The sequence below is a fragment of the Plectropomus leopardus genome, chromosome 2 (genome assembly GCF_026936395.1).
Source record: "Plectropomus leopardus strain MGB_pleo_1.0 chromosome 2, ASM2693639v1, whole genome shotgun sequence".
In the NCBI taxonomy this organism is placed as follows: domain Eukaryota; kingdom Metazoa; phylum Chordata; class Actinopteri; order Perciformes; family Serranidae; genus Plectropomus; species Plectropomus leopardus.
In genome coordinates this window covers 27543221-27564022 of record NC_142177.1, presented here as the reverse complement: position 1 = coordinate 27564022, position 20802 = coordinate 27543221, and the positions used below count along the sequence as shown (strand labels likewise).

At 39.2% G+C, this 20802-nt stretch overlaps 1 protein-coding gene across 2 annotated transcripts in view; it reads right to left on the bottom strand.

The window, feature by feature from the left end:
• Nucleotides 1-20802, bottom strand: part of kaznb (kazrin, periplakin interacting protein b) — a 160281-nt gene that overhangs the window by 21933 nt on the left and 117546 nt on the right. For both annotated transcript variants that reach the window (XM_042506826.2, XM_088089655.1), the window contains one exon: nt 953-1144. In XM_042506826.2, coding sequence (XP_042362760.2) covers nt 953-1144 — 192 coding nt within the window. The remainder of the gene's footprint in view (nt 1-952; nt 1145-20802) is intronic.

Below are 20802 nucleotides of genomic sequence, written 5' to 3'. Positions count from 1 at the left end.
TATTTTTATGAAAACATTTTAGGAAAGAAATAAGATACGCAGTCACAGAATCTTGGTTCATATTTGATCAGCACTGCTTTGTTTTACCATTTGGTGCAAATTTAAAGGAGAAAGACGGGCAGATCTGTCTCTCTTGATCTGCCTCTATACTCTTTGTGTCCTCATGTGGACGTACAATCTGTAGTTCAAGCAACAGACCTAGAGCTAGCGAAAATGTTAGAAAAGAAATCAGTGTGCTGCTTAGTTGGAGGGAAGTTTAACACAGTTCATTTACATAAACAAATCACATTGTTTTGATAAAAAGCTGATTGACAATCCAGAGAGACGGACATCACAGGACAATGAAGACAAACTGCCCCACTGGAATTAACTCTTCTGTCTTTGCTACCTGATGAGTTAGAAGTCGCCTCATAATGGCCATGTTTGCATCTAATTGTAGGTATGATTGTTATCAAGGTTAAGTAAAAATAAAATAGACAGTTAACTTTGAGAAAAACCTCTAAAACTGATAAAACATGGAAAAAACCTTTAGGCTTGTAGCATTTCTTTATTTTCTCTTACCATTAGACATTGGATTTAAAAGTTTGGACATGGACGTGATTGACAATATATAGAAGTACTTAAAATGCAACTGATGTTTTTCTTCTGGTTTTGTACTTTGTTTCTTGTCACTAGAGTAGGATTTGTTTTGATGTTTGATAAATAACAACATCTTGCAATCCCATCTTGGAAATGTTTAGCATGACAGAAATAAAAAGACTGATATCTACTGACGCATCTTTTTCTTTGGTAAGACAAAGTATATTTCATGTGGTTACAACATATTTTGGCCTGATAACTTAAAAAGGGTAAAACGTCCAACTTAAAGCTTGGACAGCTGTACTTGCTGTATATTGTGTTGGAAAGAGGGGACTCTGGTGGATTAGGTGAGATGCCTGTGTCGGACCCTGACCTTGTAAGGCCTCCTTGGCACGGTCCAGCTCCTGCTCCTTGTCACCCAGCTGCACACGGAGCTCGGTGGCTGAGAGCACATTGGCAGAGCAGCCTCCCTGGGTCTCCTCTAGGTCCTTACTCAACATGTCCTTCATTTGCCTCAGCAGGTGGACCTCCTCTTGAAGCTGGGCCACCTCCTCACGCAGCAACACTAAGGGAGAAAGACAGAGAGTTTGGGAATTTAGAGTATGCAGAGGAGGAATGTGGAACCTGACAGTGCAGGATTGAGGGAATGAATCAGAGGAAAGAAGAACAAGACTGTCGTAGAGTAGATGCAGGAAGGTAGTGGTGTTAAACCTTGAATCAAACAGAGAGGCTGTGATTATGCAGCACATCATAAAATATACGCTCAAATCAATACATCAAACCCCCTCAAGACTCACAGCTCCCCCTCAGCTGTGGCCACGGGGGTTTAAGGAATTCAGATAAATGCTGAGTGACAGACTCAGGACTGAAACCTGCGAGGGTTGTGGGTAAGTGACAGACAGCAGTCCGATAAGACTTAATAAAATATCAGCACCCCACGCTCGAGCTGTGCTCCTCAGTGCTGTTTTCCATCTGCTGTGAAACGCCTCCCAACCCTCAGGGGAAAACAGGCAAACAAACAGGAGCAGGAAACTGAGGAGAAGACACAGAGAGCTAATGGACAGGAGCTGGTGGACATGTTTTGCTGAGCAACAGGACAGAATAGATGAAACAGATTAGAAGTGGTCTTACATGGGTTGAATTTGAGTCCAGTGAAGGACGTCCATCAGCAGAGGAACAATAAGTCATAATGATTTATATTGGGTCAGAAAGGTTTGTACGGTAGAATGGACACTTTTCATCAGAACAGAGACGAATGACGCTCACAAACTGCCAAAACATTCAACCATACTGTAAAATCTGCAGCACAAGATGAGAAAGTTGGAATTCAACAGCAAAACCTGTATGATACTTAAAAATGTTACAAGATAGTTAATTCAGTTAAGATAGAATAGTTAATCAGTTAATTCATCAAGCAATGAAAATAACACATTTCATCCATTTTTTGATTATCGATAATTTAGGTAATTTACAGTTGTGGACAGTAATAAAGTTCATGTACTTAAGTACTGTTCTTAAGTTTTTGAGTATCTGTACTTTGAGTATTTTTATTTTACTTTGACTCCACTACATTTCTATGAAGGCTCTTGTTGCTCGTTACATTTGATTTTGGGTCAGCAGATGATTTTTTCTTTCTTTTCTAAAATACAAAAGGCCATAAACTGTGACCACGCAGTTCTGTGTGTTGTTTGTTTGTTCAGGTGGCGTCCCCGTACCTCTACCTCTGGCCGTACCTTACGTCCATGTTTGAAGTTTCTGAGATGAAGAATGTTTCATTTTAGATGTTTTGCTCCGTTTACTGTGCACAAACTTACAAGACTTTGCCATACAAGCATTCTCTGGCTTTGGCTTTGCAACATATTCAATAATATTTTTATTCTACAGCCCCTACAAGAAAGTCAGTGCATTTATTGTATTGTTTTGGAGTCCTTAGGTTTTCCAAATGTATTGTGATATTAAACAACAATTTGTTGAGATTTTTTAAAAACAGAGTACTTTGAATAATTAAGTATTTTTTTAAAAGCAACTTGTGATTAGCATTTTTTGCATTTTAGAGACAAACGCATTAATCAGTGAATTAAAAAAAAAAGGTTACACATTACGTACAGGTAAGCTAGTGTCACTGGACGTTGTACTGTAATGCTCTGTCATTTTAAAGGTCCAATGTGTAGAATTTAAAGTGCATCTACTGGATGAAATGGTATAGTATTCATAACTGTTTGCATTAGTTTATAATTACCTGAAACTGAGAAACGTGGTTTTGTAACCTTAAAATGAGCCGTTAATACGTATATACATATGGAGCGAGTCCCCTTCCATGGAGTTCACCATGTTGTTCAACAGCAGCACAGTACGGACAGACCAAACGCTGGCTCTAGATAGGGTCATTTCTGCATTTTCGCGTATGGCACTTTGGTTTGCTTTGGCACACTTGGCACATTGGAGAAGTTTCAGTTCGACAACCTCACTGCTAAATGCCATTAACTCCTACACACTGGATCTTTACAGAAGAGCTAAAAGTTAGATAAAACTTTAAGTAGAGTAAATTAAATAATTTTCGAGAGAAGACAGCAAGAATTTTTTTGAAGTCACAGATAATTAACTGACATCAAAACACAGTCCTTTTTCTACAGTTTTTGTTTTTTGGAAATCTCTCATAAACCCCTATTAGGTGAGAAATTTAATGAGAAATAATGTGAGATTTGACGTAATGATGGTGTTAGATGAAAACTACACAAAGTAAAGAAAGCCACCAAGACACAGAATGTTTGTATCACATGGCTTAATTTATCTGACGATTGTCGAGACATTTCACTCTAAACTACACACATCAACTTGCTGGCAGAGCTAGAAGAGACCTTAAAGTCAACAAATTCCCAAAATCAGTAGGCTTCTTCCTCTGGAGACTATGAATGTCCACACACAATTTAATGGCAATCCATCCAATAGTTATTAATATATTTTAGTTTGAACTAAAGTAGTGGAACCGACCTGTCGACAGACATCCCTAGAGACAGGCTGCTCACATGGCTGAAAAATATAACAAGTAAAGAAAAAGTAAAGTGTCTTTAATATTATGCAGATCCCTATAAGACTCATGTAAAATTATGCAAAACTCAAGAGCAAGGGTGCATGCCGTGAAGTCTGTATGTGTGTGTGTTTGTGTGCACATGTGTGTGACTCAGACAGAAAGAGAGAGAAGGTCTCAGCAGGCCTGCAGCCAGACCTTGTGGGGCTGCAGCAGCTCTGATAAGAGAAGAAGGGACAGTCCATCGGTCTCTGTCGACTCAGGACTATGGAAACACACCGGGCAGCTCTGCACTGCATGTGACAAAAAGAGTTTGTTTCCCTGAGAGAGCAATCGTTCACGGCCTTCTTGCAGCCTAAATCCGCTTATTCATCTGTTTACCTACAGGCTCTCCTATATTTGTCGCGGGAAGCCCAGCTGCTTCTTTTGATGCCATCGGACAGAAGTGCGCATTTTTTCAGTGCTTTATTGTGTGCGGCTTAACTCTAAACAGGCTATTTAAATTATCAGCTGCTCTCACTGTGATGTGAAGGTTGATCTGCTCTTGTTGTTAGCGAGCACAGCAGTTGTGTTTAGCAGAGAATTTGTTACTTGCAGTGATTCTCAAATGAGGTAATTGATGATGAGCCTTTTCCTTTTCTCCACTCAGAATCAATTGAGTATTTCATTAGCTTAGCATTACATATCATTGTGCTTCATATTTAGTCTACTTTAAGTCAATTAAAACAGTGTTGGAATTGTGTCTGGAGGAGTATTTACTGTGGATTTAGTGAGAAAATGTGTCTAATTTACACATAAATCAGTTACATAATTCTCCCAAATCCAATTTTGCATTAATTTTCAGCATCATCCCCCTGCCCAATAATATAGACAGACGCACAAACACTCATATACTTTCCCTCTCTAGGGTTTCTTGCCTTAAATTGGTGGTGAAATAGAGGCAAATAAAACTTACAGAGATCTTCGAATCTTCCCTGAATTTGGGGCCATTTCACATTTAAGAATTTACTAAAGGGACTCACAGAAGAGCTGCTTCATTGCACAGTGACTCGAGTTTAAGCTGCACCACTGACAGACACAACCCATCTACCTATAGATAATGCCCCCACATGATCTAAAAGCTATTTAAATTGACAGGAGCCATATAAACTGCATGCTGCAGTCTATATGCTGTTATCGTCTGGGCTCTCTCAGCTCTGACCCTTGAGTGGTTGTGCAGCGAGCTTGGTCAAGCTATTAGAGTCCTCCCACAGAGGAGGAGAATCCCACTCTTCTTCTTCGTATTCAGCAGCCCATTCTATTAACTTCTCATCCAAGCCTGATTAGAGTGTCCATCAAAGCCAGTCAGGGCCAGGCCATCACTCCCAGTTCCTTTTCCCCTGCATAGCAGAGCTGTCACAAGCCAGCACACATGCACACATACACACACACTCACACACACACTGAGAGAGACATGGGGAGGGGTGCGTAGTGGCTGTTGGCTCATGATTAAGCTTAAAAGAAAGCAGAGGCATCGCTCTCTGCTTGGAAAGGGGAAGTGCGAGCTGGAAATGTGTGGATTGGCGGTCAAAGACCTGAACTAGTCTCCTATGAAGCGTACGCAGGATTAAAGTGAAGCTATTTATATACATGAACGATCAAAGTGCTTAATGTGAGCTGTGTTGGAATATTGAGTTTGGATGAGAAGTTAAATTTAAAGTTATTGCTCTTGTTGCAAAAACCCATTCTGTTTTTAAAGCAGTTTGAGACGAACTGTTCTCCGTGCATCCAAATTGATCATCTCTCATTATTAAGCAATCACTTTCCAATCAGACAACTAAACAATAAGTGAACTGATACACTGTTGGGAAGCTTTATTCATCAGGTTTGCCTGATTTGAACCAGAGCCATTGTTTCCTGGATTTAGAGCACTGTGATCTTCTTTCAAAGAATAGGAATTCAGCCTCAATTCAGCATTTAAATAAGTTAAAGGGTCAGTTCAACCCAAATAAGAAAAAAATATATTTTAATGCATATTTTTACCAGGGCTAGCAGGATATTAGACTTTCATTTCATGGTTATCGTGGCCAAAAGATTTCATGATAATGATATAATCACAATATCTATACAAATACTTTTCAAAAGCTCAATCAAATTGTAGAGAGGTGGAGAGAGAGTCTGTAGCATGACTAGGGCTGCCCCTTGAAAGTTGGAGACTCAAATCATCGTCAAATACCCTCAGTTGACCGAGATTGTTTCAAGTTGAGCAGTTTTTTTCTGCATAGTGTACTTCTGGGGAATTTTTGGTCCCCAGATTTTGCTGCAGAGTAAGTGCTCTTGACTTTCATGATAGTATTTGCAGTTGCGGACATGCAGGCAGCAGCATGAAAGGAGAGAAAGAACGCACTGCATGGTAAAGAAGTGGAGAATTTACAGCTCACAGCTATAGTATAGTTTAACATATTTTTAGGGATGCAGCTAAATAATTAAAACAATATGAAATGTCCTGTTTTATCCAATCAGCAGAGCAAAACCCAAAGATATTCAGTTTCTAATGACATAAAACGGAAAAAAGCAGTAACATGTTCACAGTCGAGATGCCAGAACTAGGATCTTTTTTGGTTATTAAAATGGTTGCTGAATATATTTCTGCTGATCAACTAATTTATTGTTCAACCGAATGTCAAAGCTCTAAAGTGTTGTGTTTTATAAAAACTTCAACAGCAAAACCTCTTTTCAAAAACAATTTCCCTTTTAGCCTTCATACTGCACAGACCTCACTGTCGATAGTTTTTATAGGGAGTAGTTCCACTGAAAACTGTTGACATGGTGCTCTGTGGATCATCCAGAATAACTGGGACATCATGATTGAAAACTGCTGTATAATTGTTTGAATATATATATATATATTTCCAATACTGTGAGTAACACAAACAGCAGAAATCTTAGATAGACATATCTGGACAAACTAAACAAAACTATCTGTATGGCCATCTCTAAAGAGTATGAAAGAAAAAAAAAAAAAATTTTGTGTTCGGTGTAAACTGATCATTTCATATAACTACAATTTCCTATAAAACATAGTGAAACATGCTGCTTCAGTGGACCTTAGTATATCTGAAAGCAAAACCATGAAAATAATATGGGATGATTGAGAGGGGTGTCAAAAATCTCCAAAGTGACAGCAGCCAACTGTTCTGCCCTGAGGAGTTACCATGTGCGTGGCTGTCACTTTTCCACCTCGGTGTCCCTGACAATTCAAATGTGTGTAATTTTAGTTAGTACAGTGGTTCCGCTCAGCTATTTCTGTGCAAGACAAAGCCAGGGGCAATGCTGCTGCCTTTCTAATCTCCCAGGTACAGTAACTGATAGTTGGATAACAAGGTCACTCACTGTTTTACAACTTTACGACTGTATGTAGACATACAGAGCTATCATAACTGTCCTCTTAAAGCAATATTTTGAATAAAGAGACTCCCGTGAACACCCAGAGCAGATTAATACTGTCTTGTTGAACACTGAGGAGTCAAGAGCATGAAGCACATCTTCAGCCTGTTTCATTCACCTTGAAATACCTGCTGGACATTCAAGGCTTTAACAAATCATCACAATGTGGCCTTTATAAAACAGGTGCTTTAACTCCTTCCCCACACTGTCATTTCCTAAAAGGTCTCGTTATCCTTGCAGGTGAACTGACCTTGTAAAGAACTATATTCATTTACATAGACTGCTGCTGTGTGACAGGCAGGTAAAGGTGGGACAGGAGGGCTGCTCTGGCTGGTTTAAGCTAAAGTCAGAAGTCGCCGTTTCAGGATGTGACTATAAAAACTGCTGTTTAAATATAGTGCACAACTGGGATTTGTCTTTAATTGTCAAGTTTCCACAATAATTTGGAAATAGAGCCTAAAGGAGTTTTATTTTCTCTGCAGATTTCTTACAGTTTTCTTCTGTGCTACTGTAGCACAGCTATAATATGCTATCTATAAGATGGAGTGGGGGTGTGTGTATGTGAGGGAGGAGTGTTCGGGGGAACTGAAGCTAAAGGATGAAAACAGTAATGGCTTTCTACAGAAAGTGCTGAGAGATTTTTTTTTTCTGTAGTGTTGCAGGGGGTGCAGCTAATACAGCAGGACATCAAAGCGACGTCATTTAATGGTGTATTTCTCACCCAAATTGCTATGCAGCAAGTAATTAAATCAGTAAACACAAGGCCACCATATCAAAGTTTTCTTTAAACAAAATTAGAAGCAATATGACAAATGTTCACTGGGGATGTAAAAAACAGCAATGAAACACAAGCTTTTCTGTGACTCGCAGATATGAGTCGAGCTGTTTCAAACAACCAGGAAAGTGGTTAAAATGCCTCATCAAAGCCTCCTAATAAGCTATTCTCTCATAAGCTCTTCTTATTGATAAACTTTACAGAGAATGAAACCACCAAAAACATCAAAAACTTGTTACCCAGGACAGCGTCCCACTGAGAGGCTTCCTGTGAAGTAGGAAATATTACATAAGTGAATACCTGCAATGCAGGTGATTGTGTTTACTGAAACTGTCAGCCTCCCTGAGGGGGAGCGAACCACCACAGTGTCTCTGTAACAACTTGAGAGCTGAATTATATGGTGACCACTTGAACAAATGAGCTCCTGCTTGTGTTTACCTCAGTGACAGTCACATCGTCCTTTCATACCTCAGTGACTCATTTCTTCACGATATTGCTGCTCTACAATAACATGAATTATCAAGTTGTGCCCATTGAGTCTGTGATCAAAACAATAAGTACTGGGAAACTGCACTGATGTAAGCTTATTGTCTTGAGTCTGCAGAGCGAAAAAACAGAATTAACAACGATGTCAAGACACAACACTGACAGAAATACACCAACAGCAAGTTCAGTTGGTTGGTTTGAATGGATTTTTGATAAGATGTCTAAAATAAGGTCTGTGGGTAAAACATGTTTAAGAGATTTTCACATTTTCTTTTACAACATGAAATCTGTAAATATCCCACTCTTAAGTTCTAAAGCTTTTAAGTGTCTTAAAAAAGACCAGCTGTAGCTAACAAATGGCTAAATGAGAATACAGAACATCATTGCGCCACATGCGGATTTAAAGCCTCATTGTGGAGCGGCGATAAGTCATGTGACTGTGGTGTCGTTCATGTGTAGCTTAATATTAGCTTTTTACTTCTGGTGATTTGTTTGTTTGCCACAGAGCTTACTTTCTTTAATGATCCAAAGTCCAATGGAAAAATCCCATTTGCTTTTAAAAAAACATCTTCCCTGCAACACTATTGAGGGTTCTAGTATTGAAATGGACAACAAAGAATCAGAATAACAACCTAACAAAAGGTTTCTGCGGACCACCAGTGGCTTTGCCATTTGAAATGCACTTTGAACTTTGAGCAATAACTCTTTTTTAGAATTTCTTTACTAAAATAATCACTTATTAATTTATCCAATGCACTTCAATCCAAATTTATTTATAAAGCACATTTAAAAACAACAGAGTTGATCGAAGTGCTGTACATCAATGAATAGATTAAAAACAGCAGTAATAAAAATAAGAAATTAAAAAATAGCATAAATATATCATATATATATAAATATAATTTATCAGCCTGACTACCATCAACAGATAGATATATAGATATACAGACCAAGAACATGCACATCTATCTGCATAGTTAATCTATACATTATTTATTAGATTGCTCTGTAATTACATCTATAAGTCATTTGTACTTTTACCTGTTTGGTTAAATGTCTATCATCTAATTAAATGATGAAACTAATCAAGGTTAACATGAAACATTTCCTAATTAATCAAACACAGACAAGTACTTATTAACTAGGTGGATGAGGCAGAGATGAAAAGACTTACATTTACACTACTGTGCAGCTTGGAGAGTGAACACCAGAAGGCAAACAGAAGCTTTGGCATCATATATGTAATATTATGTAATCAGCTATCAGCATATTCTCATCATTATATTAGTCCGTGCAGTGAAGTGTTTTCCCCCTGTTGCTGCTTTATTGCTTGATTTGTGTTTGTGTGGGCTTGCATGTGCGTGTTTGTGTGTATTCACAGCTGGCTATTTCTGCACTGTATTATGAGAGGAGCATATGTCTGCTGAGCTCCGGCCTCCACTAATTACAGTATAAAGATCAGTTGAGATTGCTCTGGGAGAAGACAGCAGTCTGCTTCAGCTCTTGATTAAACTCATCATGCAGGTACCACTATAGCCTTGAAAGGCAGTAAAAAAAAAAATAGTGTTAATGTACTGAAATGTACCCCGCAAGTTATGTATTGATGATGAGTGTGCGATAAACCTCCTCTTGTTAATAATCTTTGAAGTGCTTCCTCATATGATGCTCTGTCTGTCTCAAGAGAATTAAGTTGCACAGGAGAGAATATGTTCAATACAGAACTGATAGCACTTGTCAACATGAACCATCTATTTCAAGGTACGCCCTAATGTCTCAAACCTTATCTTTTGTTTTAAGCTGCACTGGTGGCATGGCTCTGGGGATGGCGATGTCATTCTGTTGATCGCCCTCTTTAGTTCTGACTAAAGTAGGATTGGCAAACGATTTTGTACAGATATTAATGGTGATCAGAGAATAAATCCTCATGACCTTGAGGATCCTCTGACATTTAATCTGGCACCACCAGCAGATCAAAATTTCAGTTTGAAGGCTACTTTGGTTTAAGGGGCCTTATGCAAAATGTATATACTTAAGTATAGAGAACCCAATGCATGAGTCCTAAAACCTGGAAATGAGTTAGCATTTAACTATTCCTGGCTCCCTTGCCTCAGAGTCAATGGGTTTTGTAAAATTGGGTTTTGGTTAAACGCCTGAAATAAGGTCTGCGGTTAACATAAGCTGAAGAGACTTACATTTTGTTCTATGACATAAAATATATCAGTCAATACCCAACACGGGAACTATGTAGCTTTCATGTGTCTCAAAAAAGATTGCAAACAAGTGGCCAAATGAGAAAGAGCTAACGGTGTTAACTTGGGGGGACCAGAGGGTGGGCTCTACGTTACCACATAGGTCCCGATATCAGTAATAACTGCCGAGCGTAGTGCAAAGTGGCAGTGACGAGATATCCAGTGGGATACACACATGCACTAACATGTTCCGCCAAACCAGTTCACACTACAAACCACAGAGAAGCTCAGATTCCCACAAACAGAGCTTGACTCCACTATAACTGTACGTAGCAAATAGTGGTTTGCTGCTGTATTAATGCTCTGACAGTCGCGTGCAGAACCTCTAATTATCTATAAAACTAAAAACATTCAAATTAGCTGAACTTTGTGTTTCGTGTTAATTAGCAAATGTTGGCATACTAACATGCTGAACTAAGATAATGAACCTGGTAAGCACTACACCTGCCAAAAATCAGCGTTTCAGAATCATCATTGTGAGAATTGTGCCATGCTAGCTTTAGCATTTAGCTCAAAGCAGCACTGTGTAAAGCACAGCCAATGGATGTATATAGAGAACTGGATCCTACATTGGTTCATTCCCATGAAAGCTGCTGGCGCATGAAGCCAAAATGGTTCGACTGTTGCATATAAAATAACCTCAATGATCAGGTATTGTTTCCGCACTGTGTGACCCAAACACACTAGAGACTCCCTCAGCCGAGCCAGCTTCTTCTGGTTTAGCGCTCTGCTAACTTGAACGGAGATAAATAATTCAATCATGCAGCGCTTTCCAAATGTTATTGGATTAAATGGATTAAATGGTGAAACGAGTCATTTTGCAGGGGTTGTGACACTAATCAAAAAATATCCACTGATTTACAGACATTTCTTTCCCAGTGTAAGTCAATGGGAAAAAGGCTTTTTTAGGTCTAATGGCATTACGTGGCAGACCCGCAAGTTGTAATTTGTATTGTTTAGCAACCAATGTTTGAACCTGGTGCAGCCTCACAGAGTTGCCAGCTAAGACTGTAGAGTCTTACCGCCTCATCACAAAATCAGGAAGCCAAGTTAACAAAAGAAGAAACAAAATGGACACAACTGCTATACAAGTCCAAATTTTGTAAAACTCATAAGCTTCCTTACACAACCTAAGAGAAACATCCTGTGATCCTTGAGAACTCTGTTTACGTCTCCAGACAAATTTACAGGATGAGACAGGATTTATAAAAGAAAAGCATCAAACCAGCATGAAACCCAAATCTGTCAGAAAGACAGAAAGGAGGAAAGGCAAAAGAAAAGAAGACTGAGAGGCTTCACAAATAAACCCATTCATTCTGTCAGCAGCTACCTGCTGAGCCTCAAATCCCAGGGAGGCCGGGTGGGTGGGTGGCAGAGGTAGGCTGCAGCAGTAAGGGGCTTCTTTTTTTTTTCTGAATCGGCAGGACTATATTTAGCATCTTCATTGTAAGGCTGGACTATAGACTCAGGAGGAATTTGTTCGGTAATGAAAGAGAAGTTGTATAGACCTATGGGGGTTGTATAGTTTCAGATTTTACATGCATAATCAACAAACAGCAGTAAAAGCAGAGATGGGCCTCCACCCAGTCTAGTCACCAGAGTGAAATGTTGCCATTTTAAGTTTCTGCAAACCACAAATCTGATACATCTGTAGGTCTTACACATTTTTCATCAGGAGCAGGAGGGGATTGTGGATGGCATGACACCTCGGCCAACAGCAGACCAGTATTCGAGAACAAAAGCAGGTACTTTTTTAAAGGAAACATCAAGACATTTTCAAGCATATCTGTAGTGATAACAGTGGGTATTTTTTAGTGACAGTTTGGGACATTTCCAGCTGTGTTTGCAGCAACAAAAGCTAGTATTTAAAAAAAAAAAAAAAGAAGTCATGACAGGTTGGTATTTTTTAACAAGAGTTGGACATTTCCAGCTTTGTTTGTTGTGACAAAGGCTAGTATTTATTTATTTTTTTAAATAGGACATTTATAGCTGTGTTTGTAGCTACAAAAGCCGGTGGGTTTTTTTGTTGTTGTTGTTTTTTTATGAGAGTTTGGGACATTTCCAGCTGTGTTTTCATGAAAAGTCAGCAATTTTTCAGCAGGGTTTTTAACGACAAAAGTGGAAATATTTTAAATGACACATATCCAGTTCCAATTTAAGCTAAATCATGATGTTTTCCTAATCCTAACCAAGTGTTTTTTTGGCGTAAACCTAACCACACATTAACCACAGTTTTGTCACAACATATAATTGAAAACTGATTTCAACATAGCAGCATATGAAACATACAATTGTAACATCCTAGGCTTGCAGAAATGTGCAACGTCAGCATTTATTGTAGTGATTTGGGTTACTTCATCTCAAGAACCAGGAAGTCAAAAAGAACCTGGGGCAAATCCTTTAGTCCTGGTGCCTCAACACCCTTAAAGTCCGAGCAGTGTATTTTCTGCCTCCTGAAACAGCCCTGCATGTAAGGCTCAGGTCAATTACCTACTGCGGGTATTACACTGGCTCTCTATAATACATACGGCCATAAATAATGCATGCTGCCAGCTCTCATACCTACCTGACCAGAGTATTCACCACTTAATGGTAATTCATCATGGTCTGCAGATGAAACATTACTCTCTGGTTCAGTACAACTATAAAATTATAATAAATATGTTGATCATTTTATCATTTTCTCTCTAAAAGATACTTCACATATTGTACTTGAAAGCAGATAAAATGCTAATAAGGGTGAAGTGTACATCCTGCATGTTGTTTGTATGTGTGTTGATGAGTCTGCGCGCTGTAGCCTATCATGTGCAGTATATCTGTGTGAGTATACAGTATCTATTGGGAACAGCTCCCATTAATTAATTGCCTGTGGGTTTACATTACAACTGAGGTCAGTGCAAGGATGCCAAGTGCAGATAGCTGTAATTGATTCACACGTTTATTATGTGCAGATTAGGCACGCTGCCAAGGATGTGCAACTGAAAGAGCACTGAGAACTTGGACAAGGCTATTTAGATTCCTAATACTACTGTCATGAGCTGCATTTTGAAAAACACACCCTCGCTGTCACTTGACACTGTTATCATTCACTGTGCACAGGTTTGGTTTACATGAAATGAATTAGACAGTGATTAACCTGGCTGACACAGCGGCTCTGAACAGGAAACAGGGAGTCCTTTGATTTATGTCAGCATAGCCATGATAATGAGTTGATTTTGTACAGTAATTGTAGTGTTTAGGAGCTTAGTTTTCAATCCACTTTATCATATCGACCCTTGTTCCTCTTAAACTCCACCCTCTAATTCCCTCCACTTCTCATACTGCAGGTGACATGTCTGAGCATGTCTGTTTTGACTCAAATATTATTGCCTCTGTTTCAGTCCCCCTCCCCCGCAGCACAAAGCAATGAACCCTAACACACTTTAGCTAACTTGCTGTTGACTGTCTGATTTGAAGAAAGGTGTGAAGACCATTGACAATTATGCATGAGGTAATCAATTAAATGACAGAGGGTGTAAGGCTGATATTTTTTTTAAAGGAATATTTTGGGAAATAGATATATAGAGATATATATGTACTGTATATAAATGTATGTGTGTACTGTATATATAGTATGTGCATACTCTATTTGCTCAATTGCTGAGGATTGAATACATCAATACAATTCTTATTTTGGTATGGTAAATATGTAAGTGGAACCTCAAGGGTCATGGGGGGGCTGGAACCTGTCCCAGCTGTCATTGGGTGAGGGGCGGGATACACCCTGGAGAGGTCGCCAGACTATCACAGGGCTGACACATGGAGACAGACAACCATCAAACTCATGGGCAATTTAGAGTCACCAATTAACCTGACCTGGATGGAAGCTGGAGAACCTGGAGAAATCCCACATTGACACGGGGCCTCCGCACAGAAGGGCCCCTCACCTAAAGTCCGAACCATGAGTTCGAACCTGGGACCTTCTTGCTGTGAGGTGACAGTGCTAATCCCCACACCACCATGCCGCCTACTCTTAGAGATATATTATGTATACCCTTGTGAAGATATAGCATATTTCCCAGAATGTGAAATTATCCCTTTAATGAAGTGGATTGTTGTAAATTCTGTGTTATAACAAGCACAGTATTTGACCAAATCAACATCTTTGAAAGTCACCATCAAGAATGAATAAACGGCTCAAAAAGTTGACCCGAGAGCCCACAACCTCATGCTGATTTCACAGTGTGGCAGTCCTGAACCATAGAAGGAGCAAGTGTCAACGTCTAAGGATGAACACTGGAACAGAGTCTTAGCAGACAGTTCAGAGAGGAGATGGCTCACTTTAGTGTCATTTCCTGCATCTCTGTCACGTGGGTGTCACTGTCGCCCCGCTCCCTCAGGAGACAAGTGGCAGGTTGTGAGTCTATTCATCCCAATGGGAGAAGTAAACATGATCACAGATTATTACAAAGTTTTTTGCCCAAAACTCACTTAAGTAATTGTTGAACCCCATTTTCACAAGCCACGTACCTTCCAAACATCAGACACTAAAAAATGGCATTTTGTAGATGTATGAATTAGGAGAAAATTAACGTTGTTTGAGACATGTTCTGTCTCGCTAACACACTCTTACGAGATCTGGCCACGACCGATATGACCTTGTACTTAGTTTATAATAAAAAATAGCGAATTAAAACAAGCAGCAAAATGAGGAGCAAACATTAAATTTGTTGGCCATTGTATCTTGTGTTGTGTTGTTTTGAATCTGCTTATATTCATCTGTATGACGTTCACCACACTTCAAATCAAGATGGAGGTGCCTGGGACGACTGCACCCACTCGCGGCCCAAAAGTGGGTTGCAGCTCCATTCTGAATGTACTGCAAATGACTCCCATACATGTCAATTTTGTAAAAAAAAAAACAAAAAAAAAAAAACACACAAAAAAACCCCCACCTAATTTGAATTTCTGACACAGAAATTTTTTGAAGTGTTGTCTCCTGCTGTTCAGCTACTATTTTATTGCATTGTCCTTTGTATTATTGGGTCTATTCACATGCTGTGCCTTTGTAGCAGTAAGTTTTAAGTAACTGCACCTTATTTTTGCAAAATGTTTTATTTCATTGTCCTCTAAGCCCATGTGTAGTATACATCTTGTGTAATCAAACTGAAAATGTGATAATTTTCTTATGTGTGGACATTGAACTGATGAATAATGGCAAAATCTGGAAAGCATGGTTGGACTAGTTGGGAAGCACTAGTATAGGCTACTATTTCATGCCACTGGTGCAGCTTGTATTGCGTCATATTTTGCAATAGAGCATCTTTGGTCTCAGTATCAATGAATGACCAGAGTAGTCAGAAAAGGGCTTGGTTGATGATGTCGACCAACTCATAAACAACTGAGGATCAAAATGCCTCAGGTTCTGTTGTGCCTGTTGAATCTGGAGACTCAACATCTGTTGGAAACAGCAGGATCTGGTCTGTGGAGAGCTTAAAATCTGCATGATTTGATACCCGACCTCCCTCATGTCCCGGGGCATGGTAGAATAATTCCACAAGCTGCATGAGGCGCTGGAGCTGCTACTGACATTTGTGTATGAAACTTTAAAATCCTCGCTGAGGAGTTTGAATTGTCTAAAATATGGTAACAAATACCTGTTCTGTTCTCATTAATATTCAGTCTAACACTTGTGCAGATGATGAAAGTAATAATGGTCCTTGATTAGCTCTGGGAAGCTCACAGCTCTCACCAAGACTGAAGAGAAATGATGAAAAACAACAAAATGATGCTCTATATGGAGATGTGCCACATGTTGTCTCTTATGGTCGTGGTGAAGGACTTTACAACAAAGCTGTGAGAGTAAAGCTTACAGTGATGGGACCATCTGTCTGCTGCAGCGCAATCGGTCAAACTCATTATCTTCTGCAGTTTTGAGTGGTGACCTCAGGGTGCAGAGCACATCAGCCGCAGCAGGAGTCATGCAGTGGAATCAAACTCATCTCTATTCATTCTAACCACAATGGCATAAATGAGGGCGTATGAATGTGTAGACACACACAGACACCCACAAACCTGTGTGACATCTAAGCAAAAAATAAAGATGACTAACAGAAGCCTTTCCGTGCGATCCAATAGACCTAAAATAGCGTCTCTTAACATCTTCAATCAAACATAATGCATCTTCACATACTGGATATTATATCTGGTTCCTACATTCATCCAAACACAAGAGCCGGTGCAGATATTATTGTCCCTCAGTGCTATTTTCTCCCCGATTACTGGAGCTTTAGTATGTCTGCTGAGCTACTAAAGTCTGTAATACTGCACTGTATCTCACCAAATACAACTCCATTCATGCACAATGATGATAGAAGATTAACAGATTACTATGTTATCCATATGAACATGTCATATCTAGGTCAGCATTTAGCTCTTATCTTAAGGGAAACAATAAACAAGTCTCGGTTATGGTAAAGATTTAAATTAATCATAACTTAAAGGGTTCAAGTAAATGTAAAAAAATAAATAATGTAAAATAACCCTCAGTGTATATTGTTGTAAATATACAGTTTGAACAGAGATGGAAGAAATACTACAATCATTTACTTAAGGTATGATAAAATTGTGTAAAACTAATACATTAGACATAAAAGTCTGGTGTTAAAATGTTTTTTTTTCATCAGCATACAGTAATTAAGTAGTATTTCCAAAACACATACTAAAACTATAAAGTAAAAATATTCCCTTTGTAGAATCGACAGTTATATTATTATATGCTGCATATATTAGGACATATGATTGAAATACTTATATTATTATTAATGCATTAAATATATTGTAGGCAGAAATTTTATGCTGCAGGTTGCTGAGGAAATTTTGAATAGTTTGAATAGCTCACATTAGTTAGTTTATTAATTGACTGTCAAACAACTTAACTTCTTGCTATTTTGATATAGGATGTATGTGTTTTTGAGATTTATTTTTTCGCAAAATGGCAGTGTAAATAATTTCTTTTTGTCTCAGTCTTCTATGATAGTAAACTCAATATATTTTGGGTTTTGGGCTATTTGTCCAAAAAAAGTAAAAAAAAAAGACAGTTTAGGACATCAGTATTGGCTCGGGAAACACCATAAACAAATTAAGATATTAAAATAAATGTTAACAATTAAAAACTGATACTGTGTGTTCGACAATCGATACATTATCACAAAACATTACATAGTGATACTGAAGTGTATCAATATTTTCTTACAACCCTAAAGTAGATTAATCAATACTAAATGTACTTTCCACCACTGAATATGTACCAGACATTTTTCTAGTGACACCCACATTCCTGTCATACAATCAATGCAGACAGTTACACACACACACGCTGTAAAAACACGTGAACTTGAGCCTGCTCACACAAACCACCTTTATGGCCTTCACACTATTCCTCCAACACACATAAACAACGTCTTTCCTGCCCCTCTATCTTCTGCTCTATATGTCACTCACCGGCTTTCCCCTCCTCCTTCTCGGACCTCATGTCCTCCTCGGCACAGGCTCCACTCGGCTCCACTGTCAACTGTGGTGTGAACTCTCATAGCAGGTGAAAAAAAAAGAAAACGCACACAAACACATACAGACCAGTGCGCACACCATTCAAACCAGCACACAATGCAACACCACGGCTGGCCGCTCCCAGCCCAGCCTGCTGAGGCTCCACCCAGACAGGTTACTAGGAAGTCGTCCCCTGAGAGCCACTCAGCTACATTTCCTGCTCCTTTTCTTTCCTCTGTATGCGTCTCTTTCTCTTCCACATTCTACCTGTTTAGTGACACGCCCTGTGACAGCCCGGACAACTTTCACCCCACGCCCACTCCTGTTTTTCATCCCCCTTTAATGTTCAAACTGGGATGAGGAGGAGGAGGAGGAGAAGGAGGAGGAGGGGGAGGGGAGTACAAACTGCACCTCAGGCCTCAGGTAATGAACAAGGTGAGTCAGTGGAGCTCTCACTCCACCTGATGGCGGCGAGCAAGCAGAGGACAGCATGTGCAATTATACTCAGCGACTGAACAGAGAACAATCAGCTCCTCTGTATTACTGCACTCCCTCTGAGCCCACAGTGCCTTTGTTGCCTACATGAGTTTACATTACTCACATCCTGAATGTGAATGTGTGTTTTGGCCAAAGGAGGCAGGAATGTAAACGCTGAATAAAAAAAAAAAAAATGCTGCAAGTGTAAAACGCCTCAAAAAATGGATCATGACAGCGGTGGAGTGAGAGGAAGCTCATGCTTCCAACCAAACCGCCTTAGCTCTGCACACTTAGATTGGATTATTAATAAGAGCTCCCTCATGTTATCTTTAACCCTGCAGGGACTCCTCCTCTGTCTGTCTGGGTCAGGACAGTCGGCCTCATGTAAGATGGGAACTAAGATGAGTGCGGACAGAGTAAATAAGGTTAAGGCTGGTCTAGTTTGCCTGACAGGGCTCTTTAGGCTGGAAAACCCTCAGGCAGGTACAGGTGAGGAAAACAGATAGAGCTGCAGCTGAATTAATTCAGCCTGCAGAGAGTGGCTGGATATAAACTTATAATGAATTTTTTGTTTTATGAGCATTTGAATGCCATTACTGGCATACACTGTAATTATGGTAAGTTGATTTTACTTTTAAAAAATCTAGGAAACCGATTGCCTTAAAAAAGGTAAGGAAATATAACTGTTTAATATATAAGTTTCTTTTAGTTTATAACTAATTAGGTTTACTTAAAACCGTGTTGTATTTCCTGAATTTTGTGAAGTAGTTGTACTTAAAACTGACAAGAGAAATTAACTTAATGTCTCTAAGTTTTGGCAACTTCAGTAAACCAAGTTGACTGTGCTATATATCTGTATTCTGCAGGTTGCAAGCAGGTCAGTCATATTTTTGTATTTTTAAACATGTTAACAAAACAGCACTTGCAGCTCTCCTAACTCATTTATTAGCAAAATCCTCTTTGTCATGACCAAGTTATGGTCAGATGAACTTGATTTGCTGAAGTTGCTAACACTTAGAAAGAACAATATTTCACTTTTCATTTTTAAGTTGCAGCAACTTAAGAAAATTAAAGAAATACAACATAACTATAAGTAATCTAAACATGTAGACATAAATAAAATAACTTGAAGATTACGAGCCTGTGTACACTTAGCGCAAAGCACATTTTTCAGAAAAGTACCAGTGATGTCTCTGCCGCTCTTTTAATTAGGCTACTATCACAACAAAGACAGAGAGCAGATCGGCCGGCGGACACTGGATGTTGCTGGTGTGTGTTGTGCCTCTATCACTGTATCGTTGTATGGTTGTTAAAGCCCATGTAATCAAACTTCTGTTAATGCAACATCACAATACCGTACTAGCTTATGCTAATATTGAGATACTGTCATCAAAGACACAAAAAACATGCAAAGCATGTCATTTAAAAAAAGTGCTGGGAGTGCTCTTTTATTAGGCGCTGGGATTAAGCTCTCCCCAGCCCACTGCCACCTCTGTGGACACAGGCCCTAATAGTTTTATTTATTTACCATTTTCAAGGAAATCAGTTTCTTAGATTTTTTAAAGTAAGATCAACTTGTCAGATTTTACAGTGTACTAAAGTATGAGCGTAAAGGTATCATGGGTTTGTGTGCAAAAGAAAGACGGATTTAACCTTTCGCACTTAAAGACGTGACAGCAGTTCAGAGCAGTCATGCCATTTGTCCTGCCTGTCAGAGGCTGAAGCTCAGTGTTTCGGCTCCATCCACAGATCAGATGTGCTCTAACCAGATACTTGTCACATGAGGCAATGGATCTGTCAATCACAAAGTGACACTTCAAGGATTACTGCCAGACTCATTTCGCTCTGACTGATCAGAGCTGAGACAAAAGATTGAGGCGATAACCCTTCTTATAGAGGATACAATTAACGCCTAATAAGCACGGTGGCAATCACTGTAGAAGTACATTAATATACGAGCCAAATAATTAAAACTTTACATACACTAGATTAAAATTTTAAACTGTCTGACTCAAGCTGTTTTTAACTCGTCTGAAGAGCTCCAGCATTTTACACGAATAAGAAAATTTTGACCAAATGTAGCACTCCATAATTCCAAGGTCATGCTGTAGCCTGCCTCTCAACTACACTTAATCTTATTCATGGTGTTGCTTTTATCCTGACGGTTCTTCAGTCTGAAATTTTCCACTCCTCAGTGTCCTTATTCTTCGGCTTAACTCCCTGTATCACTCTGTCATTCATTTGCTTTGCTCACA